This window comes from Lonchura striata, chromosome 1 (genome assembly GCF_046129695.1).
Source record: "Lonchura striata isolate bLonStr1 chromosome 1, bLonStr1.mat, whole genome shotgun sequence".
Lineage (NCBI taxonomy): Eukaryota > Metazoa > Chordata > Aves > Passeriformes > Estrildidae > Lonchura > Lonchura striata.
In genome coordinates this window covers 1,766,766-1,787,602 of record NC_134603.1, presented here as the reverse complement: position 1 = coordinate 1,787,602, position 20,837 = coordinate 1,766,766, and the positions used below count along the sequence as shown (strand labels likewise).

General features: G+C 50.6%; 6 protein-coding genes across 6 annotated transcripts; 1 reads left to right on the top strand and 5 right to left on the bottom strand.

Annotated features, from left to right (window-relative positions):
- Nucleotides 1-2,901: 2,901 nt before the first annotated feature.
- Nucleotides 2,902-3,240, bottom strand: LOC110480298 (feather beta keratin). Its single transcript, XM_021548148.3, has one exon. It carries the CDS (start codon nucleotides 3,238-3,240, stop codon nucleotides 2,902-2,904), a length of 339 nt encoding a protein of 112 aa, XP_021403823.1.
- A 4,172-nt stretch (nucleotides 3,241-7,412) lies between these two features.
- On the bottom strand, nucleotides 7,413-7,742 carry LOC110480286 (feather beta keratin). Its single transcript, XM_021548134.3, has one exon. The coding sequence runs from the start codon at nucleotides 7,740-7,742 to the stop codon at nucleotides 7,413-7,415; it is 330 nt and encodes a 109-aa protein (XP_021403809.1).
- A 2,156-nt stretch (nucleotides 7,743-9,898) lies between these two features.
- Nucleotides 9,899-10,380, bottom strand: LOC110480287 (feather beta keratin-like). Its single transcript, XM_021548135.3, has one exon. It carries the CDS (start codon nucleotides 10,378-10,380, stop codon nucleotides 10,045-10,047), a length of 336 nt encoding a protein of 111 aa, XP_021403810.1. The 3' UTR covers nucleotides 9,899-10,044.
- Nucleotides 10,381-13,251: 2,871 nt separating this feature from the next.
- LOC116183271 (feather beta keratin-like) lies at nucleotides 13,252-13,761 on the bottom strand. Its single transcript, XM_031504115.2, has one exon. The coding sequence runs from the start codon at nucleotides 13,759-13,761 to the stop codon at nucleotides 13,423-13,425; it is 339 nt and encodes a 112-aa protein (XP_031359975.2). The 3' UTR covers nucleotides 13,252-13,422.
- A 2,218-nt stretch (nucleotides 13,762-15,979) lies between these two features.
- LOC110480288 (feather beta keratin) lies at nucleotides 15,980-16,348 on the top strand. The gene has a single exon (XM_021548136.3). It carries the CDS (start codon nucleotides 15,980-15,982, stop codon nucleotides 16,346-16,348), a length of 369 nt encoding a protein of 122 aa, XP_021403811.2.
- Nucleotides 16,349-18,927: 2,579 nt separating this feature from the next.
- Nucleotides 18,928-19,278, bottom strand: LOC110480289 (feather beta keratin). Its single transcript, XM_021548137.3, has one exon. It carries the CDS (start codon nucleotides 19,276-19,278, stop codon nucleotides 18,928-18,930), a length of 351 nt encoding a protein of 116 aa, XP_021403812.2.
- Between the last annotated feature and the right edge of the window lie 1,559 nt (nucleotides 19,279-20,837).

Sequence of the window (20,837 nt, the reverse complement as noted above, 5' to 3'; positions counted from 1 at the left end):
GACTCATCCCTTTGTTTCTTGAATGAGATCAAGGGAGAGAAACTGGAACATCAGCTGCTGGTCAGGATGGATTTGTTTAATTTTTAGGGTCTATTTGGATTTCAGAAAATTACTTGATAATGAATGCTTTCATTTTAAGTCTACATCTTGACATCATTAAGAAATAAAAAAAGCCCCATCAGTCAACAGTGTCTGATCCTTTTTTTATAATGGCTGGTCTGTGACATCAATTTTGTTATTCTGCATTCAAACTGTAGGGCTGCATATCTTACATCCCTTAAACCTCAATACTGTGCTCGTGTTAGCAAAAACCAGTAATTACTACCTGTTGGTCAGCGTGCTCCTCTTTCCTTCTTTGTCGTGGTATCAGCATTTCATGCGATTTTATGATTCCGTGTCATTCTCTTGAAGCCTTTCCCATCTAACCTTGACCACGGCTTTTAAGCACAAGTTAGTATTTGAGATGGTTTGCATGGAACATTGGTGCTAGGCTGGCCCCAGTAAACAGCCAAAATTTAGGAGAGGTGTGGTGTCACCAATGAAATGACCCCGTGACGCTCTTGTGCTGTGGTTTGTGGGTGTGAAGAGGAGCCCCATTCCCTCCCAGCCCTGTCTCACTGCTCTGGGATTTGCAGCTGTGCTGAAGGTGTTGCCTCTTCCCCCACATTCCATTGCTCCCCACCTTGATCCCACCTGGATAAGCCTGACACTAGACCTGACTTTTCCTGTTTACTCTCCTCTGTGGGTATCTTGGTGCTCCTCTTGCTTTTAAGCTTTTGCTATCCAGGGTAATGAGGTTTCAACTTGGGCTGAGTGCAAAGGGCTCAGGCCACTTGTGGTTGTCAGAAGGAGGATTGGGAGGTCAGCCTGGGTTGTTTCAGGTGAGCATTTCATGATCTTTGACAACCAGGTGTGGAAACCCAGGACACTGGGAATATTCCTCTGTCTGCTCTGGCATGTCCTGACCCACAGGGGAGCACTGACTTTGACCCTCATTCATGGAGAAAATTTCCTAGACCTTAAGATCAATTAGAAACCACAAAACTTTGAAATAGATTGTAGAGAGTAGTTTAGTACATCACATGGGTGAGAATTTTAGGTTTTAGGATTTTTAGTATGTTATAGATGGGTTCAAGATGGAGGGTATAGGTTGTTGTCTCGAGTTCATTTTTCTTCCTTCCTCTTCCTTCTCCTTGGGTTTAGGTGGTATCTTGTATTTGGGTAAAAAAATCTGCATTGTGGGTCTTAAGGGGTCAGTTACTTGGTTAGAAAGGAAAATAATTTAGGTGTTACTTCTTAATTGGGTAGTTTAGTATTTGATTAGACTTAAAAGGCATTGTACCATGACATTATTAGCCATTTTTTTGCTTTTTATCCTGCACACAGAACCTGGTGCAGGCAGTGTGCTGAAGTTTTGATAAGATAGCAGTAAACAGAAGCTGAAGACTGAAAAAATCCAATGAGTCTCTCATTCCTGACACAACCAGGCAAGTCCAGGCTGTGTCAGGACCCAGTGTGCTGCTGGCCTGAGAGAGGGCTGAAGAGCTGGACCCGGAGGCTGGTGGTCAGTGTCCCAAAGTCCAGAGGGCAGCAAGCCCCCAGTGCTGTAGCCCAGGAGTTGGATCTGTTGGGGCAATCTTGAAAATCTGGTGCTGAAGCTCAGAAAGAGCATCTGCCAAGGGCTTTTTGTTGGGAGGAGTCATCCCATCAGAAAGGAATGTATGAATATCAAATGTAATCGTTTTCTTCTGAGAAATCACCCTTGTGTTCTGAGTGAGAAAAAAATGGAGCAGGAGGTGTCCCTGTACCGTTGTGGGAAAAGGGACCCCAAGTTTTATGGTTAGGATTGGGAAAATCTTGTGATGAAGCAGGAGGAGGTGACTCTTGGTGTCTCCTGAGCATTGGGTGAGGTCCCATGGGAGGTGTTCTGAGCAGTTCTGGGCTTTCCACATGTAAATGAAGTAGATTTAGTGAACTGACACCAGTTCGGGGCCAGAAATATTCTAAAGGGCCTGGAGGATCTTTCCCAGAGCAGAGGCTGTGAGAGCTGGGACTCCCAGAGACAAGGCTGGACAGGGGGGTGCCATCAGTGTGTGCAAATTCCAGATTGCAGAGAATGAAGTCGAGGGAGGCCAGCTGTTCTCAGCAATGCACCGTGCAGGACAAGAGGGCAAGGACACAAGTGGAAACAGATGGAATTCCCTGGGAAAGGCAGAAAAGCCTTTTTCAGTACGAGGTTTGTCCCAGACTAAAAGAGGTGATCAAGTTCTTCTGTTCTGGGAGAGCCAACTGAGAACTGTCCAATGTCCTGGAAATCCGGCTACTGCTGACTATGACAGGGCAGAAGTGAATGAAGCAACTGCACTCCAGAGTTCCTGCCTAACTGGATGATGTTGTTCCTATTTTTTGGGGAGGGTTAGGGGGTCCTGCTAGGAAGTTTGTCAAGTGTGTACTGGCCCAGAGAGAGCTGGAGAGATCCATGAGCGAGAGAGATTTGTTGTGTCAAAGCCTTTGGTGTAGTAGGTGAAGGGTTTGTGTCTCCCCTCAGTCCCTGCTTACCGTACCAGTCTTGATTGTTACTGGTGGTGCTGTGTTTTCTAAGCAAGGTTTGAGACCTTTTCCCATTCATTGCAATAGTTTATTTGTTCCTGGCATTGTGTAGGGAACGGAGGTGAGACCACGGGAATTCAGAAAGATGAGGAGACATGTCAGGTTTTGATGCAGGAAATCTTTACTAAATCAAAAAAAAAAAAAAAAAAAAAAAAAAGAGAGAGACAGGAGAAAGTATTTGAAAGGATTGGTCTGAGGTAGAAGTAGGGCAGCCATCAGCCGAGGTGTTTTGCTTGCAGGAGCTGTTGTCAGACCCCGAGCTGGTGGTGTCAGGAGTGGTGCTGAGGGTCCTCAGCAGATGTAGCCATAGCCCCTCCTGCCATAGCAGCCCAGGCCTCCAAAACCATAGCCAAAGCCACGGCCGTAGCCAAGGCCGTAGCCAAAGCCACCAAAGCCACCAGAGATGGGCTGTCCCTGGGCACTGAGCTCACTGCCCACGGCAGCCGAGGAGGTGGATCCGACGGCGGTGTTCTGGGGGAAGGAGGTCATGATGGGTCCTGGCAGGGTGACCAGCACAGGGGAAGGGTCGATGATGACGCGGGAATCCTGGCACTGCAGGGCACAGGGCTCGTTGCAGCTGTTGGCCAGCGGGGTGGGTCCGCAGGGCTGGCAGAGGGTGTTGCAGGCCATGGGTGTGGAGTGGAGGGTCCTGGAAGAGAGAGGGCTGAGACAGGGCAGGAGTGTGGGGATGTGAGGGGCAGTGATGGAGGAGAGTGATGGAGTGTGGAGGCTGTTGTGGGGCTGTGGAGAGGCGTGAGGGCTGCTGAGGCTGGGGCTGAGTGTGCTGGCAGAAGGGTCAGGGAGGCAAGGGTTGGAAGGTCAGGGACTTGAGGCTCACCTGGTTGTCAGCAGGAGGAGAAGGCGTCAGGAGAAGTGTGTGAGGGAGAGAGGCTCTGGGCCGGCTTTTATTCTGGTCCTGGAGGGGTGGGACATCCTTGTCCCATGGCTTTGGGGCATTTTTTAGGCATCAGCTCTTGCCTGGCTCAGACCACTGAGTCATGATGTGGGGAGTGTTTTTCTTCCCACAGCTTTGCAATGCCATGTCCAGCCCTTGAGTCCATGTCCATCTGACCTTGGCGGCAGTTTTCAAGGGAGAGTTGGTATTTGGGAGGATTTAATTATCAAATGTTTTTGAGGGAGGACTGAATAAGCAACCATAGCCTTGGAGAACTACAATGTCACCAGTGAGGTCATTTTGTGGCACTCGTGTGCTGTGGTTTGCGGGTGACTTGTGAAGATTGGGACTCTGTTCTGTGCCGCTGGATGTCCATCAGTCATTGTGCTGCACCCAGGAATGTTGAGGGAGCTGCTGATGTCCTGGGGAGGTCACTGCAGTATAGCTTGGAGAGGTCACAGTGCCTGGGAGTGCCTGATGGATTAAAGCGTTTGTGGCATTCTGTCTTGAATGCAATGAAGGGAGAGCATCTGGAAAAGGAGAGGCTGTTCAGGCTGAACTTGTTCCAATGTTGTGGCCCTTTTGGAATTCTCAGTTGTACATGATAACGTACTCTGTCATTTAAGGTATATTCCTTGACCTCATTAAGAAACCCATTAAACAAACAAGAATTGGATGCCCAGGCAGGTCTGTGACATCGGTTGTCTTATTCCACATTAAGGTTGTATGGTTTCATAACTTGTGTCCTTCAAGGCTTAACATTGTGTTCCTGTGAGCAAACCCCAATAATTACTAGCTCTGCCCAGCAGCATCATCTTCCTTTCCCCGTCATGGTGCAGGTGTTTGTTTTTGGAATTCTGTTATTCCATGTCCTCCTCTTGAGTCTGTGTCCATCTGACCTTGGCGGCAGCTTTTAAATGCAATTATTAGAGGTTAAAGACTGATGTTGATGGTGCAGGTCAGGGTGGGGTGAAGATGTTACCAAAGCTTGGGAGAGGTGGGAGTGTCATCGCTGATGTCACCCTGTGATACTGGTGTGCTGTGGTTTTTGTGTGTGTTGTGAAGAGGGGCCCCATTCCACTGGCCAGTCATCAGTGGTGTCCCTCAGGGGTCTGTACTGGGACCAGTTCTATTTAATATTTTTATAGACGACATGGCTGAGGCCATTGAGTCCTTCATTAGTAAATTTGCAGATGACACTAAGCTGGGAGCTTGTGTTGATCTGTTGGAAGGAAGGAGCGCTCTGCAGAGAGACTTAGATCAGTTGGCTAGATGGGCAGAGTCCAACAGGATGAAGTTTAATAAGTCAAAGTGCTGAGTTCTACATTTTGGCCACAAAAATCCCCTACAAGGTTACAAGCTGGGACAGGGTGGCTGGACAGTGTTCAGGCAGAAAGGGACCTGTGTCCAGTTCTGGGCCCCTCAATTTGGGAAGGACGTTGAGATGCTTGAGCGCATCCAGAGGAGAGCAGCAAGGTTGGTAAGAGGTTTGGAACACAAGCCCTATGAGGAACGTTTGAAGGAACCGGGGTTGTTTAGTCTGGAGAAGAAGAGGCTTAGGGGTGACCTTATTGCTCTCTGCAACTGAAGGGAGGTTGCAGACAGGTGGGGTCAATCTCTTCCACCGGGCAGCAACTGACAGAACAAGGGGACGCAGTCTCAAGCTAGGTCAGGGAAGGTTTAGGTTGGATATTATGAAAAAACTTTTCACAGAAAAAATTATAAAGTACTGGAATTGTCTTCCCAGGGAGGTGGTAGAACCACCATCTTTGGATGTGTTTAAAAAAAGACTGGACATGGCATTTGGTGCTAATAGTCTAGTTGAGGTGTTAGGGCATAGATTGGACTTGATTATCCTAGAGGTCTCTTCCAACCTCATTATTCTGTGTTTCTGTGAGTCTGTGATTCCCTGTCAGCCATGTCAGGTTGGTCTGGGCTTTGCAGCTGTTCTGGGGCTGAGGGGCTGCTCCGTCCAGTGCATTCCTGCCTGCCTTGGCTCCATCTCTCCTGCCCGGTCTGTATGCCAGGCTGTGGGAACCCAGGACATCCCCCTGGCTGCCCTGGCTGTCTCAAGAACCTGGCAGGGGGCTCGGAGACCTTGGCACAAAGTCAAAAACATCTGTGGCTTCGATTTTAGCCTGTGGAAAAACTGCCAACTTTGTATGAGGAATTACAAGACACAAGAGTTTGAGTAGTGTGGTAGTTGAATTAACACAGGGTGAAAAAGTAGAATTTTAGGGTTTTAAAATAAGGGATTCTAGGGAACAAGATGGAGGGATTTGGGCATGTCCTGACCTTCTTCTCACCCTCCACGTCTTGCTGTGATGGTGACACTTTTCTATTGGATTAAGGTAGAGACACACTGTCCAAAATAAATGATAGATATTGACATGTTATTGTAAACATGGTACATGTAGCTTTTAGTATAAAATGGTAACACCACCCCAAGTTGGGGGGGGGCCGGGGGGGGAGTCTGTGACAGACTAACCTGCTAGACAGACCACAGCTCCTTGAGAAAGCACGTTATAGGTAAGATAAAATAAACAACCTTGAGAAGCCCACCCTACACATTCCAGCTTCTTCTTTGGCCACTGGGAGAAAAAGACTTTTTGTAATCTTGGGATCATCTCAATCTCCAGACCCCCGAGACCAGGCCTTTCTCAGTGGAGATGGGAAAGCAATTCCTGAGATTTATGAAGGTCACCCAAGCTCCTCAAAGTCCAGTGCTGGTTGATCCATAGCAGTCGTCTCATCTGGGCCCAGCATGGTCGCACTGTGGGGTCACAGTGCCGAGTTCTGACTGACACATGGAAAGGAAAACAGCTGAAAGATAAGGAGAACAAGACAGGCCAGGAGAAGCTGAAGGAACTGGAGCTGTTCAATTTTCAGAAGAAGAGGGTTGACCTTATTGCTCTCTGGAATTGTCTGAATGGAAATTTTTTAGCGCCAGTCTTGTCTCCCTTTCACCAAGCTGTAGAGAAGAGGGAATTAACTTCAGTTTCCCTAGCCCAAGTTTAGTTTCCTAATAGGGAAATTTAATTCATGAAAATGCAGGACAACCAACATACTGAAAGGGCTGGGGAATCTGCCATAGAGGAGAGGCTGGGAGAGCTGGGACTTCCAGGAGACAAGGATGGACAGCGGGGTGTCATCAATGTATGAAAATCCATGAGGGCAGGGAATGAAGTCAATGGAATCCATTTATTCACAGTAGTGCAGCCATGTAGGAAAAGAGGGCAAGGTCACAAGGGAAAACAGATGGAATTCCATGGGCAAAGAAGGGAAGAATTTTTCAGTGTGAGGGTGGACACCCTGTCCTGGGAGAGCCAAACCTGAACGGTCCACTGGAAATCCTGCACTTGTTAGACTTCCTTGAGCAGAGGGGAATGAAGCACTTGCATTCCAGAGTTCCTGCCCAAGTGGATGATTTTGTGACTCTGCTGAGAGGGTTCAACAGTTCTGCTGGGAAGAGAGTTTGCCAAGTGTGTGCTGGCATGGAGTCACTCTACCAGAGCTGTGCTCAGGAGACCATTAATGTGTCAAAAGTCTGGTATAGCAGGTGATGGACTTGTGCCAGGTTCTGGAAGGTCTTCCCAATCCCGTGCCTCCTGTGTCAGTCTTGGATGTTAATGGTGGTGACATATTTACTAAGAAATGTGTTGTGCCCCTTTTACATTCACCCCGATGCCCTGTCTGACACCGTGTGAGGTGAGGATGTGAGACCATCAGAATTTACAAAGATGAGGAGACATGTCAGGCTCTGATGCAGAACAAATTTATTGAGGCAAAAGAATTAAAAGGCAGGAGAAAGAAACAGAACTGATCCAGTGTGAAGTGCAAGTAGGAAGACCATCAGCGGGGGTGCTTTGCTTGCAGGAGGTGTTGCCACAGCACCAAGGTGGTGCCTTTAGCAGGTGTAGCAGCTCCTTCTGCCGTAGCAGCCCAGCCCGTAGCCAAACCCACGGCCGTAGCCAAAGCCAAATCCAAAGCCACCAAAGCCACCAGAGATGGGCTGTCCCTGGGCACTGAGCTCACTGCCCACGGCAGCCGAGGAGGTGGATCCGACGGCGGTGTTCTGGGGGAAGGAGGTCATGATGGGTCCTGGCAGGGTGACCAGCACAGGGGAAGGGTTGATGATGACGCGGGAATCCTGGCACTGCAGGGCACAGGGCTCGTTGCAGCTGTTGGCCAGCGGGGTGGGTCCGCAGGTGGATCCGCAGAGGGTGTTGCAGGCCATGGGTGTGGTGTGGAGGGTCCTGGAAGAGAAGGGATGAGGTAGGAACAGGGGTGTGGGGTTTAGAGGGGCAGAGATGCAGGAGGGCGAGGGAAAGTGTGGAAGGTGCTGTGGGGCTGTGGGGAGGTGTGAGATTTGCTGAGGCTGGGGCTGAGCGTGCTGGAAGAGAGGGGCCAGGGGTGCAGGATGGTCAGGGGATTGAGGCTCACCTGGTTGTTGGCAGGAGCAGGAGAAGGAATCAGGAGAAGTGTGTGAGGGAGAGAGGCTCTGAGCCCACTTTTATGCTGGTCCTGTATGGGCGGGACAACTTCATCCCATGGCCTTGGGGCATTTTGCAGGTAGCAGGTTCTGCCAGGCCCAGGCTGGCAAATCATGATGTGGGGAGTGTTTTCCTTTCCACAACTCTGCTGTGTCATGTCTTTCTCTAAGGAAACCATGTGCATCTGACTTTGGCGGCAGTTTTAAATTGAGAGTCGGTATTTGGGAGCATTGGCATGGAAAATGTGTGTCAGAGAAACCAGAAATTGCCAAAAAAAAAAAAAAAACCCCAGGAAAACTATGGGTGTCATCAGTGAGGTCATTTTGTGGCACTTGTGTGGTTTAGTTTGTGGGTTGGTTGTGAAGTGGGGCCCCATTCCATCGCAGCCGTGTCAGGCTGGTGTGGCTTTTTTGTGTGTGCTGTGCATGAGGATCGTGCCCCTTCCATCGTGGTCATTCCCCCTTTAAAATATGAATATTTGAGGCCAAAGGCAGGTGTTTATGGTGCGTGTTTGAAGATGTGACCAAGATCTGTAAAGTGTGGTGTCATCAGTGAGGTCAGCCTGTGGAACTCATGGTTTTGGGTTTGTGGGTGTGCTGTGGAGAGGGGCCCCAAACTGTCCCAGGTGTGTCAGGCTGGTCTGGACTTTGCATCTGTGCCAGGTGTGGGCACCTGGACTCTTCCATTCCATGTGGGCAGTTGGAGGGTTGCCCCCTCAGTGAGCTGGCAGATGATGGAGTGTCTGAGGCACCACTTGGTTGTGCCACCAGTCGGAGGGAGCTGCAGACTGAGGCTAAAGGGAATTTCCTGCATTTCATGAGGGAGAAATTAGAAGTTCTGGATCTGGGCAGGAATAGCACTGGGCCCTGGGTCATGCTGTGGGCTGAGAATCTGGAAAGCAGCTTTGCTGAGCAGGACCATGCAGTGCTGGTAGAGAACAAAGAGATCCCAAGTTTGCATCGAAGCTTTAGTTGAAAAGGCATCATCAGTGTTCAAAATAGATTTCAGACACTTCTTTCCATGAAGTCAGGAGAGGTGGCCCTTCCTCTCTTTAGAGCACTAACTGGGTCCCATGTGGTGTGGTTTGGGCACTTTTGGGCTCCCCAGTGGAAGATGCTCGTGGACTTAGAAACAAAAACATTTTATGGCCAACACAATTCTAAAGGGGCTGGGAAATCCTTCACGGATGAGAGACAGAGAGAGCTGTGACTCCCAGGAGAAAAGGATGGACAGAGGCATGTCATCAGTGAGTGCAAATCCCTGATGGTAGGGAATGAAGATGAGGGATCACAGCCATCCTCAGCAGCCCACATGTGAAGGATAACAGGGCAACAACACGAGTGAAAACAGATTTAATTCTGTGGGCAAAGAAGAGAAGCATTTTTCGGTGTGAGGGTGGTCTGAGAGCGGAAAAGGTGTTGGAGTCTGTCCTGGGAGAGCCAGAACTGGAACTGCGCTGGAATTCCTGGTCCTGGAATTCCTGCTCTTGTTGGTCTGACTTGAGCAGAAGGGAATGAAGCTCTTGCTCTCCAGTGTTCCTCCCAAAATGTGTGATTTTGTGACTGTTTACAGGGAAGTTTTGAGGATCCAGCTGGGGAAGAGAGTTTGTCAAGTATCTACTGCCATGGCAGCTTTTTCAGAGCCATGAGCAGGAGACCATTAGTGTGTCAAAGCCTTAGGTGTAGCAGGTGATGGACTTGTGACATATTCTGTAAAGTCACACTTCCACCCTGCTTCCTGTGCAATTCTTGTGATTACTGCTGGGGACATAGATCCTAGGAAAGGTGTTTCAACCCTTTTTCTGCCTATGCCAATGACCTGTTAAGGCCTCACACTGTGCTGGGTGAGGATGTGAGATCATTTGAAATCAAAAAGAAGAGAAGACATGTCAGGCTTGATGAAGGAAAAATTTATTGAGGTAAAAGACTGAAGACAGAGGAGAAAAAGAGGGAAGGCATCCAGTGCAAGTTGCAAGTAGAGCAACCATCAGGCACGGTGCTTCACTTGCAGGAGCTGTTGCCAGAGCCCCAAGGTGGTGACCAGTCCTCAGCAGATGTAGCCACCCCTCCTGCCATAGCAGCCCAGGCCTCCCAGCCCGTAGCCAAACCCACGGCCGTAGCCAAGGCCGTAGCCAAAGCCACCAAATCCACCAGAGATGGGCTGTCCCTGGGCACTGAGCTCACTGCCCAGAGCAGCCGAGGAGGTGGATCCGACGGCGGTGTTCTGGGGGAAGGAGGTCATGATGGGTCCTGGCAGGGTGATCAGCACAGGGGAAGGGTCGATGATGACGCGGGAATCCTGGCACTGCAGGGCACAGGGCTCGTTGCAGCTGTTGGCCAGCGGGGTGGGTCCGCAGGGCTGGCAGAGGGTGTTGCAGGCCATGGGTGTGGAGTGGAGGGTCCTGGAAGAGAAGGAATGAGGTAAGTTAGAGGTGTGGGGGCACAAGGGGCAAAGCATCAGAAGGTCCAGGGAGTGTGGAGGCTGTTGTGGGGCTGTGGGGAGGTGTGAGGGCTGCTGAGGCTGGGGCTGAGCGTGCTGGAAGAGAAGGACCAGGGGAGCAGGAGCAAGAGGGTCAGGGGATTGAGACTCACCTGGTTGTTGGCAGGAGCAGGAGGAGAAGGTGTCAGGAGAAGTGTGTGAGGGAGAGAGGCTCTGGGCTGGCTTTTATGCAGGTCCTGGAGGGGCGGGACAGCCTCATCCCTTGTCCTCGGGGCATTTTGCAGGCAGCAGCTTTTGCCTGCTGAGTCCTGAGGTGGGGAGTGTTTTCTTTTTTGCGATTCTGCAATTCTGTGTCCTTCCTTTGAGGCTGTGTCCATCTGACCTTGGTGGCTGCTTAAAGGGAGAGTTGGTATTTGGGAAGATTTGATTGTTGAGTGTGTGTCAGCGAAGAATGAATAAACAACCAGAACCCCAGAGAACTGCAATGTCATCAGGTAAGGTAATGTTGTGGCTCTGATGTGCTGTGGTTTGTGGCTTCCTTCTGATGACTGGGCCCATATTCTGTGCTGCTGGATGTCCATCAGTCATTGTGCTGCACCCAGGAATGCTGATGGAGCTGCTGATGTCCTGGGGAGGTCCCTCTGCCAGAGCTTGGAAAGGTCCTCATACCTAGGAGCAGTTTCTGATGGATGACAGGGAGCTCATCCTCTTGTGTCACCAGTGGGATGAAGTGACAGTATCTGGAAAATGCAAGGCTGTTCAGGCTGAAATTGTTCCATTTTTCAGGTCCATTTGGAATTCTCAACTTTACATGACAATGTACTCAGACAACTAAAATCTATTTCTTGACCTCGTTCAGAAATTAAAAAGTAAACCTGGCCTGATCACTTTTTACTCCAGGTTGTTCTGTGGTATGACTTCACTTATTCCACATTCAAGACATGAGGTATAACTTTTAAATCTTTATATTTCGTTCCTGTGAGAAAAATCAATAAGTACTGATACTCAGCAAATTAATTTTCCCCTTTCTGTCATGATATGGGTATTTCTTTATGGAATTCTATGATCCCACGTCCTGCTCTTGACTCCTTTTCCTTCTCACCTTGGCAGATACTCTTAAGTGTGAGTGAGTATTTGGGAGGATGTGCATGGAAGGTTCTTGTCAGGGAGGGCAGAGTAAATAACCAAAGCATTGGAGCGGTGGGGTGTCATCAGCCAGGTCACTGCGTGACATTCATGTGCTGTGGTTTGTGGATGTGTTTTGAAGAGGGGCCCCATTCCCTCCCCGCCCTGTCAGGCTGCTCTGGAATTTGTAGATGGAGGTGTTGCCCCTTCCCTCCCATTTCATCCCTCCCCACATTGATCCCACCTGGCTAAGCCTTAACTCTAGACCTGATCTTTCCTGCTCACTGTGCTCTGTGGGTGTCTTGGTGCCCCTCTTATTTTTAAGCTTTTGATATCTGGGGCCTTTTGGATTTTTACATGGGCTGTGTGCCAAAACACGAGGCCACTTGTGACTGTCGGAAGGAGGTTTGGAGGCTGCCTAGGATTGCTGAAGGTGAGCATTGCCTGATCCTCAAAAACAGCCCAGGCAAGTCTGGGTTGTGTCAGTGCCCAGCGTGGATGTGTGAGAAAGGTCTGAAGGGCTGGACCTGGAGGCTTGTGGTCAGTGTCCCAAAGTCCAGAGGGCAGCAAGTCCCCAGTGCCGTAGCCCAGGAGTTGGATCCATTGGGCCAACACAGAAAACCTGACAGGTGGTGGACGTCTTATGGGGTTCTGCCAAGGGCTGTTTGCTGGGAGGAATCATCCCAGGTAAGAAGGAATGCCTGGGTATCAGTTGGAGCAATTGTTTTCTTCTATGAAAAAGCCTTTGTTTTGTGGTTGTGGTTGAGAAGGAATGGAGCAGACGGTGTCCCTGTGTGGGAAAAGGGAACCCAAGTGTCCAGGTTAGGATTGGGAAAAGTGTATGACCAAGCAGGGAGAAGTGAGCTGTCTGTACCTCAGCACTGGTGAGGTCCCATGTGAGGTGTTGTGAGCAGTCCTGGGCTCCCCAGTGTGAAAATGAAGTACATTTAGTGAATCCAGACAAGTTCAGGACAACAAGACTCCGAAGGGGTTGGAGAATCATTCCTAGAGGATAATCCGAGCTGGGACTCACAGGGGACAAGGATGGATGGTGGGTGTCATCAGAGTGTGAAGATCAGTGATGGCAGGAAATGAAGTGAAGCAGTCTGGCTGTTCACAGCAGTGCTCATGTGCAGGGCAAGAGAGCAAAGGCACAAGTGAAAACAAATCGAATTCCCTGGGCAAAGAATACAAAAACCTTTCATTGTGAGGGTGGCCGCAGAGTGGAAGAGGTGTTGGAGTGTCTGTCCTGAGAGGGCGAACACCGAACTGTCCATGGTGCTGGAAATTCGGCTCCTGCTGATTCTGCTTGAGCATGGGAGTTGAAGCACTTCCACTCCAGATTTCCTGCCAGAGTGGTTGATGAAGTTCCTCAGTTTGCTGGAAGGGTTCAAGACACCTCCTGGTAAGAGAGTTTTTCAAATGTGCACTGGCATGGAAAGATTTTTCCAGAGCTGTACCCAGGAGAGCATTGATGTGTCCAAGGCTTTGGTGTATCAGCTAAGGCATGTGTGACAGATTCTGGAAGGTGTTCCCTCCTTTGCTTCCCATGCTGTTATTTGTTATTTTGACATATTTATGAGGGAGGGTGTTTTTGGTCTATTCCATGTACCCCAATGTTGAGCTGTGGAATGTACTCAGTGAGGATGTGACACCACTGGAATTAAGAAAGGACATGAGGCATTTCAGGTTTTGATGCAGAAAAAGTTTATTGAGGAAAAGGAATGAAGAGGCAGGAGAAAAAAGTGGAAGGAATCCAGTGTAAGGGGCAAGTACAGCGACCATCACCAGAGGGGACTGGCTTGCAAGAGTGGTTGTGGAGTCCCAAGCTGGTGATGTCTGGAGTGGTGCTGAGGGTCCTCAGCAGATGTAGCCACCCCTCCTGCCATAGCAGCCCAGGCCTCCAAACCCATAGCCAAACCCATGGCCGTAGCCAAGGCCGTAGCCAAAGCCACCAAATCCACCAGAGATGGGCTGTCCCTGGGCACTGAGCTCACTGCCCACGGCAGCCGAGGAGGTGGATCCGACGGCGGTGTTCTGGGGGAAGGAGGTCATGATGGGTCCTGGCAGGGTGACCAGCACAGGGGAAGGGTTGATGATGACGCGGGAATCCTGGCACTGCAGGGCACAGGGCTCGTTGCAGCTGTTGGCCAGCGGGGTGGGTCCGCAGGTGGATCCGCAGAGGGTGTTGCAGGCCATGGGTGTGGAGTGGAGGATCCCTGGAAAAGAAGGGATGAGGCAGGAGTATTGGGATGTGAGGGGCAGTGATGGAGGAGAGTGATGGAATGTGGAGGCTGTTGTGGGGCAGTGGGGAGGCGTGAGGGCTGCTGAGGCTGGGTCTGAGCCTGCTGGAAGAGAGGGGCCAGGGGTGCAGGAGCAGGAGGGTCACGGACTTGAGACTCACCTGGTTGTCTGCAAGAGCAGAAGGAGAAGGCGTGAGAAGAGTCTGAGACAGAGATGCACTTGGTCGACTTTTATACTGGTCCTGGAGGGGTGGGACAGCCTTCTTCCCTGATCTTGGGGAATTTTGTAGTCAGCAGTCCTTGGCTGGCCCAGCCCGATGAGTCATGAAGTGGAGAATGTTTTTTCTGTGTCCTTCCCCTGAGTCCGTGTCCATTTAACCTTGACCAGTTGGGAGAAGAAAAGGCCAAGGGATTGGTACTGGTTTTGTTTTGAATGTAGTAGAGGCAAACAAAGCCTACAGTAATTTGGGTGTTGTTTCAAGTCTTCAGCTAACCCCCAGCTGTTCCTTCTGGCCAAATCTACTTCTCTGCATCCTGGGATATGGTCGCTGCTCTGGACTGAAATTTCATAAATGGGCCATGAGGTGGCCATGTACCCTTAGCTATGAAAATCTCCAGCAGTTACCAGGACAGGATTAGGAAAATAAATACAAGCAGGTTGAGGGATTTGATCCTCCTGTTCCACACCATTGTTGGGCTCCTCAGTGGAATAAGGCCATGGACATGGTTGGCCAAGAGCAGTGCAGGGAAACCATGAAACAGAAAGGAGTGGAGGATCCATAAAATGTGGAGAAGGTGAGAGAGATGGAATTTTTTCAGGCAGGAGGCAAGAATGCAAATGGGACAATATGCCATGTCAATGTGCCATGGAATGACCTCAGTGATGACACCCCAAATCTCCTAAGCTGGGGTTGAATCTTCTACGTGTCAAGACATGCACAATCAACAACAACACCTTGGTCTCCAATCCTTGCAACTAAAACCTGCCGCCAAGGTTAGATGGAGATGGCCTCAGGAGCAGAACATGAAATTGCACAATTCCACAGAGGAACAACTGCTCCATGACACAGAAGGAAAGAGGAGCTTACTGGCTGTCCGTTAGTAATTATTGGGTTTTGCTCACAGGAACAACACATTAAGACTTACTAATTACAAGTTCTGAAAACTTGTGGCTTGAATGCGGAAAAAAGGAATCAATGTCACAAACCAGACTACGAAAAAAGGGACCGGACCCTGTTTGTTCTTTATTGGATTCCTGAATGAGGTCAAGGAATACACTCTAAATGACAGAGTATGTCGTCATGTAAATTGTGTAAATTTCAAAATACAAGTACACTGGAGCAAGTTCAGCCCTGAATTGGCTCTTGTTTTCCAGAATTTCTTTCTTGACATCATTTAAAACACAAAAGAAAGGAGCTCTCTTTCCTCTGCCATGAAGGGCTCTCAGGCACTGCGACCTTTCTAAGTTATTGCAGAGTGACCTCCCCAAGACATCAGCAGCTCCCTCAGCATTCCTGAGTGCAGCACAATGACTGATGGACATCCAGTGACCCAAAACAGAGTCCCAGTCTTCACAAAGAACCCACAAACCACAGAAGACAACTGCCACAAAATGACCACATGATGACATTGCACCTTTCCTGGGTGCTGCTTCTGTATTCACGCTTCCCTTGCACACACTGAACAATCAAACCCTTCCAAAGATCAGCTCCCAGTTAGAAGCTGCCACCAAGGTCAGACGGACAGGGCCTCAAGAGGAAGATATGGAATTGCAGAAATGGATGAAGAAGAACACTCCCCACCTCATGACTCAACAAGCAGGGCCATGTGAGATCTGCTGCCTAAAAAATGCCCCAAGGCCATGGGACGAGGCTGTCCCGCCCATACAGGACCAGCATAAAAGCCGGCCCAGAGCCTCTCTCCCTCACACACTTCTCCTGAAGCCTTCTCCTGCCAACAACCAGGTGAGTCTCAATCCCCTGATCCTCCTGCTCCTGCACCCTTGGCCTTTCTCTTCCAGCACGCTCAGCCCCAGCCTCAGCAGCCCTCACACCTCTCCACAGCCCCACAACAGCCTCCACATTCCATCACTCTCCGGCATCACCATCCTTTGCACTCCCACACCCCTGCCCTGCCTCACCCCTCTCTCTTCCAGGACCCTCCACTCCACACCCATGGCCTGCAACACCCTCTGCCAGCCCTGCGGACCCACCCCGCTGGCCAACAGCTGCAACGAGCCCTGTGCCCTGCAGTGCCAGGATTCCCGCGTCATCATCAACCCTTCCCCTGTGCTGGTCACCCTGCCAGGACCCATCATGACCTCCTTCCCCCAGAACACCGCCGTCGGATCCACCTCCTCGGCTGCCGTGGGCAGTGAGCTCAGTGCCCAGGGACAGCCCATCTCTGGTGGCTTTGGTGGCTTTGGCTACGGCCTTGGCTACGGCCGCGGGTTTGGCTACGGGCTGGGCTATGGCTGTGGGTTTGGCTATGGTTTTGGAGGCCTGGGCTGCTATGGCAGAAGAGGCTATGGCTACAACTGCTAAAGGGCCCCAGCACACCATGAGGGGCAGGAAGGCACTGATGATGTGGCAAAACCTCCTCCATGCAATGGGCTTTGGCTAGTCATCCTACTTGCACTTCAGCCTGGCCTTTCAGGCTTCCTTTTGTTGCTTATAGCCTTTCAGTCTTCTACCTCAATAAAGTTTTCCTGCATCACAAATTTTTCCTGCATCACGAGTCCTTCTTTCTCATCCCATGACCCATCCAGTCTCACTCAGCTCTCAGCCAGGCTTCCAGAGTCCACTGGGAGTGGGTGAAAAAGTGCTCCTCAACGTCTTTTATTATTTATTTCCCAGTTCTACCACCCACTGGCAGAGTTTGCTCTTCCCATGCATCCCACAAATCCTTCAGCTACTAAATCACAGACCTGGATACGCTAAGACAGATCTATCCCTGCCCCTGGCCCAAGCCTGTCTTGGTGGTGTGTTCACTTTTGCTGGAGAGCAATTGCTTCTGTCCCTCATCCTCTTCCATGCCCTTCTACAGATCCTATGAAGCCGGTCCACGTCTTCCTTGTCTCTGTGGGCTCAGAGTTCAGCACAGAACTCTGATTTTAGTGCAGGAGAGCAGAAGCTGGGATTCCCCCATTTTCTTGTGCTGCTCACACTGTGGGGATGAGCACAGGACACTGGGGGATTTCTGGTCAGTGACTGCACATGGCTGGGGCACATCCCATCCAATAGTCAGTTCTTCACTCACCAACACACCAAGTGCTCCTTCTTGGGCCTGCTCTCAATCCCCCCATCACCCCACCTTTATCCTGCTTGTTTGGGATTGCTCCAATCCAGGTGCAGCAGGTTCTGCTCCTTTGCTCTGGTGATATTGGAGAACTCTTAATCTCTGTATTACTGGGAACAAGGAAGACAAGAATCTGATGGAGAAGGTGAAGAGTATGGCCTTGAGGATGATCCACTGGTGAAGGTTTGGAACTGCCCCGGCCCATGACACCGGGACATTTTCCAGGCAGAAGCTGTTGCCTGACACAGCTTGGTGAGTCATGAGGTTGGGCCTGTCTTGCTTCAAACAGATCTGAAATTCCATGTTCTGCTCTTGAGGCCATGTCCATCTGACCTCGGCGATAGCTTTAATGGTTTGGTATTGGTTCCACAATGGGATGAGGGAAGGTGGACCACTATCCTTTACCTGGACTTGTGCAAAGCTTTTGTTCTTGTGTCAGACAACATCCTTGTCTCTAAGCTGGAGTTGATGTTTGGACCTCTAGCTGGATAAGAAATGAGCAGGATGGTCTCACTCAAAAGTTGTGGTCACTGGCTCCATGTCCCAGAGTGGAGAACAGGGATTGGTGATGACCAACAGATCTTCACATTGGAACCATTGTAACTTCCCATCTTTGTCAGGGATATGGAGAGTGGGTTTAAGTGTCCCCTTGGCAACATTGGGGATAACACCAAAGTGAGGGTGTGGTTTATTGTCTGAGGGAAGGGATGGCTTCCAGAGGGTGCTGGACAGGCTGTGGAGCTCAAGAAGGTCAACAGGGCCAAGAGGAAGGTCCTGCACTTGGATTGGATCAATCTCAGTAATGGATGTTGGATGGGTAATGAGTTAATTAATAGCACTCCTGAGGAGAATGACTGGGGATGTTGGTGGATGAAGAATTGGACATGTCCTTGCCGCATAAATGAGCTGAGCAAAAAATCCCCCATGTCCTGGGGTTATCACCCCAAGGTCTGGGCAGCACATTCTGCCCCTCTGCTGCACTCTGATGAGGTTGGACTTGTGTGTCCCACTCTGGGGACACAAAAAAGGGAAGACATGGGCCTCCTCCAGCAGATCTGGGAATGGCTTTAGGAGTGGATGAGGGTCTGGAGGAACTGGTGCCCAGCCAAAGTGAGCACACCAGGCACAAGGGCCTTGTGGCAGAGTCACGAGAGACCTGCATTGAGGCATCCAGGCGTGTGTTCAGGCAACTGAAAAGTTGCTGTGGGGCACTGGAAGAGTAAAGTGTACCAGTGGGTAGTGGAATTGGGGAAATAATTCTGAAAAGAGGTCTTGGAGCACTTTTTCAACAATCCAAACAGCCTCAACAGCATTGGTTTAGTCTCAAAGTGTCTAAAGAGGAGAAAGAAGAGGGAGTCTTGTGAGGTTTTGATGCAGGAAAAACTTTATTGAGGTAGAAGAGTGAAAACTCAGGAGCAGGCAGTGGAAGGGAGCTGCTCGGAGGTGCAAGTAGGGCGACCATCAGCCAAGGCCCCTTCCTTTGGTGAGGTTTGCCCAGAGCACCAAGGCCTTCCTGCCCCACAGTGGAAGCAGCCAGGCAGAGGTGCCCAATGGTCGCTGGCTTGGGAGAAGGGATTTGTCCAGAGGGAGCTGGACAGAGCCGAAGGGGCGATGCAGAGCAGGGAGTGGGGAAAGAGCAGGAACAGAGATGGGCCATGTGTGCAGGCAGCCCGGGCTGGCCCCTTGGCTACTGCCTTGCTTGGTCGCCCGAGAGCAGGAGTGGCAAGTGCAGAGTCAGTTTGAGAGCCTTGGCCCAGAGATGTGTCCTCAATGCCGCAGATGTGTTCCAGAGAGTGGGTGGCTGGTGTCAGGAGGCTGAGAGCTCTTAGCAGATGTAGCCATAGCCCCTTCTGCCATAGCAGCCCAGGCCACCCAGACCATAACCACAGCCATAGCCAAACCCGCGGCCGTAGCCAAGGCCGTAGCCAAAGCCACCAAAGCCACCAGAGATGGGCTGTCCCTGGGCACTGAGCTCACTGCCCAGAGCAGCCGAGGAGGTGGATCCGACGGCGGTGTTCTGGGGGAAGGAGGTCATGATGGGTCCTGGCAGGGTGACCAGCACAGGGGAAGGGTTGATGATGACGTGGGAATCCTGGCACTGCAGGGCACAGGGCTCGTTGCAGCTGTTGGCCAGCGGGGTGGGTCTGCAGGGCTGGCAGAGGGTGTTGCAGGCCATGGGTGTGGAGTGGAGGGTCCTGGAAGAGAATGGGTGAGGCAGGAATGGGGGTGTGGGTTTTTGAGGGGCAGTGATGCAGGAGGATGCAGGAAAGTGTCGAAGGTGCCGTGGGGAAGCGTGAGGGCTGCTGAGGCTGGGGCTGAGTGTGGTGGAAGAGAGGGGCCAGGGATGCAGGAGCAGGAAGGTCAGGGGATTAAGGCTCACCTGGTTGCCTGCAGGAGGAGAAGGTGTCAGGAGAAGTGTGTGAGGGACAGAGGCTCTGGTCTGGCTTTTATGCTGGTCTGGAGGAGTGGGACAGCCTCGTCCCATGGCCTTGGGGCATTTTTTAGGCAGCAGCTCTTGCCTGGCCCAGCCTGGTGAGTCATGAGCTGGGGATTGTTTTCCTTCCTGATGTTCTGCAGTGTCATGTCTTCTCCTTCTGCTTGTGTCCATGTGGCTCATAATTCAAGAATTAGAGACCAGTGTGGGTTTTTTTGATGACATCTATCAAGACATGCAGAAGATTCATACAGAGCTAAGGAGAACCTGAAAGTCATCAGTGAGGTCACAGCATATTGCCAACATGTCCCATTCACATTCTTACCTTCCATCTCAAGAAACTCCCAGATCTTTCAGCTTCTCCACGTTTTGAGGATACCCCAATATTGTCAATGTCATGGTCTCCCTGCACTGGTCTTGGTCAATGTCCTTCTTCCACTCTAGAGGCCCAAGAGTGGTGGGGGACAGGAGCATCAACTCCTTCAGCCTGCTTGTATTTCTCCTCCTACATTACTTCTCCTGGTTACTGCTGGAGATTTTTATCCTGAAGAGTGCATGTCCACCTCATGATCCACTTAAGCTCCAGCAGGACTACAAGGACTTTCCCTGCTAGAATGCTTTGCTTGCCAAGGGAAGGGCAACCGGTGTCATCCTGAACTTCTGTCAGGTCTTTAACACAGTCTCAAGGAGCATCTTTATCTCTGAACTGCAGGCACGTGGGTTCAGAGGTGGTCTGATGAATGGATGAGGAGCGGACAGAGAGTGATGGTCAGTGGCTCTCTGTGTGGGTGGAGACCAGTGATGTGGTCTCCAGGCCTCTGCCTTGGATTGGTGATTTTGAATACCTTGATTGAGGTGATGAGCCGTGAGATTGAGACCACCCTCAGCAAGTTTGCAGGTGCTGGGAAGCAGAGCAGTGCAGTTGATACAAGAAGAATGAGGGATCCCAGCATGAGGGACACTGGGAAGGTTGAGAACATAAGAACCTCTTGTGGTTCAACAACTCCAAGTTCAAGGTCCTGCACGTGGATTGGGACAGTCCCAAACATGAGCACAGCTTTGGAGAGGAACTCCTTGAGAGCAATTCCACAGAGAAGAAATGCCGGTTCTGGTGGACCAAAATGACACAGCAATGTGAATTTTTAGCCCAGAAAAACAACCATTTCCTGGGTCGCATGAAAACAGGTGTGGCCAACAGGAATGGTTGGGTGTCATTTGAAGACAGGAGAAAAGAGCCAAATTCTTGTCGGCTTTGTTTGCATCTTCTACATTCCTGAGTCAAAACAATACCAAACCCTTGG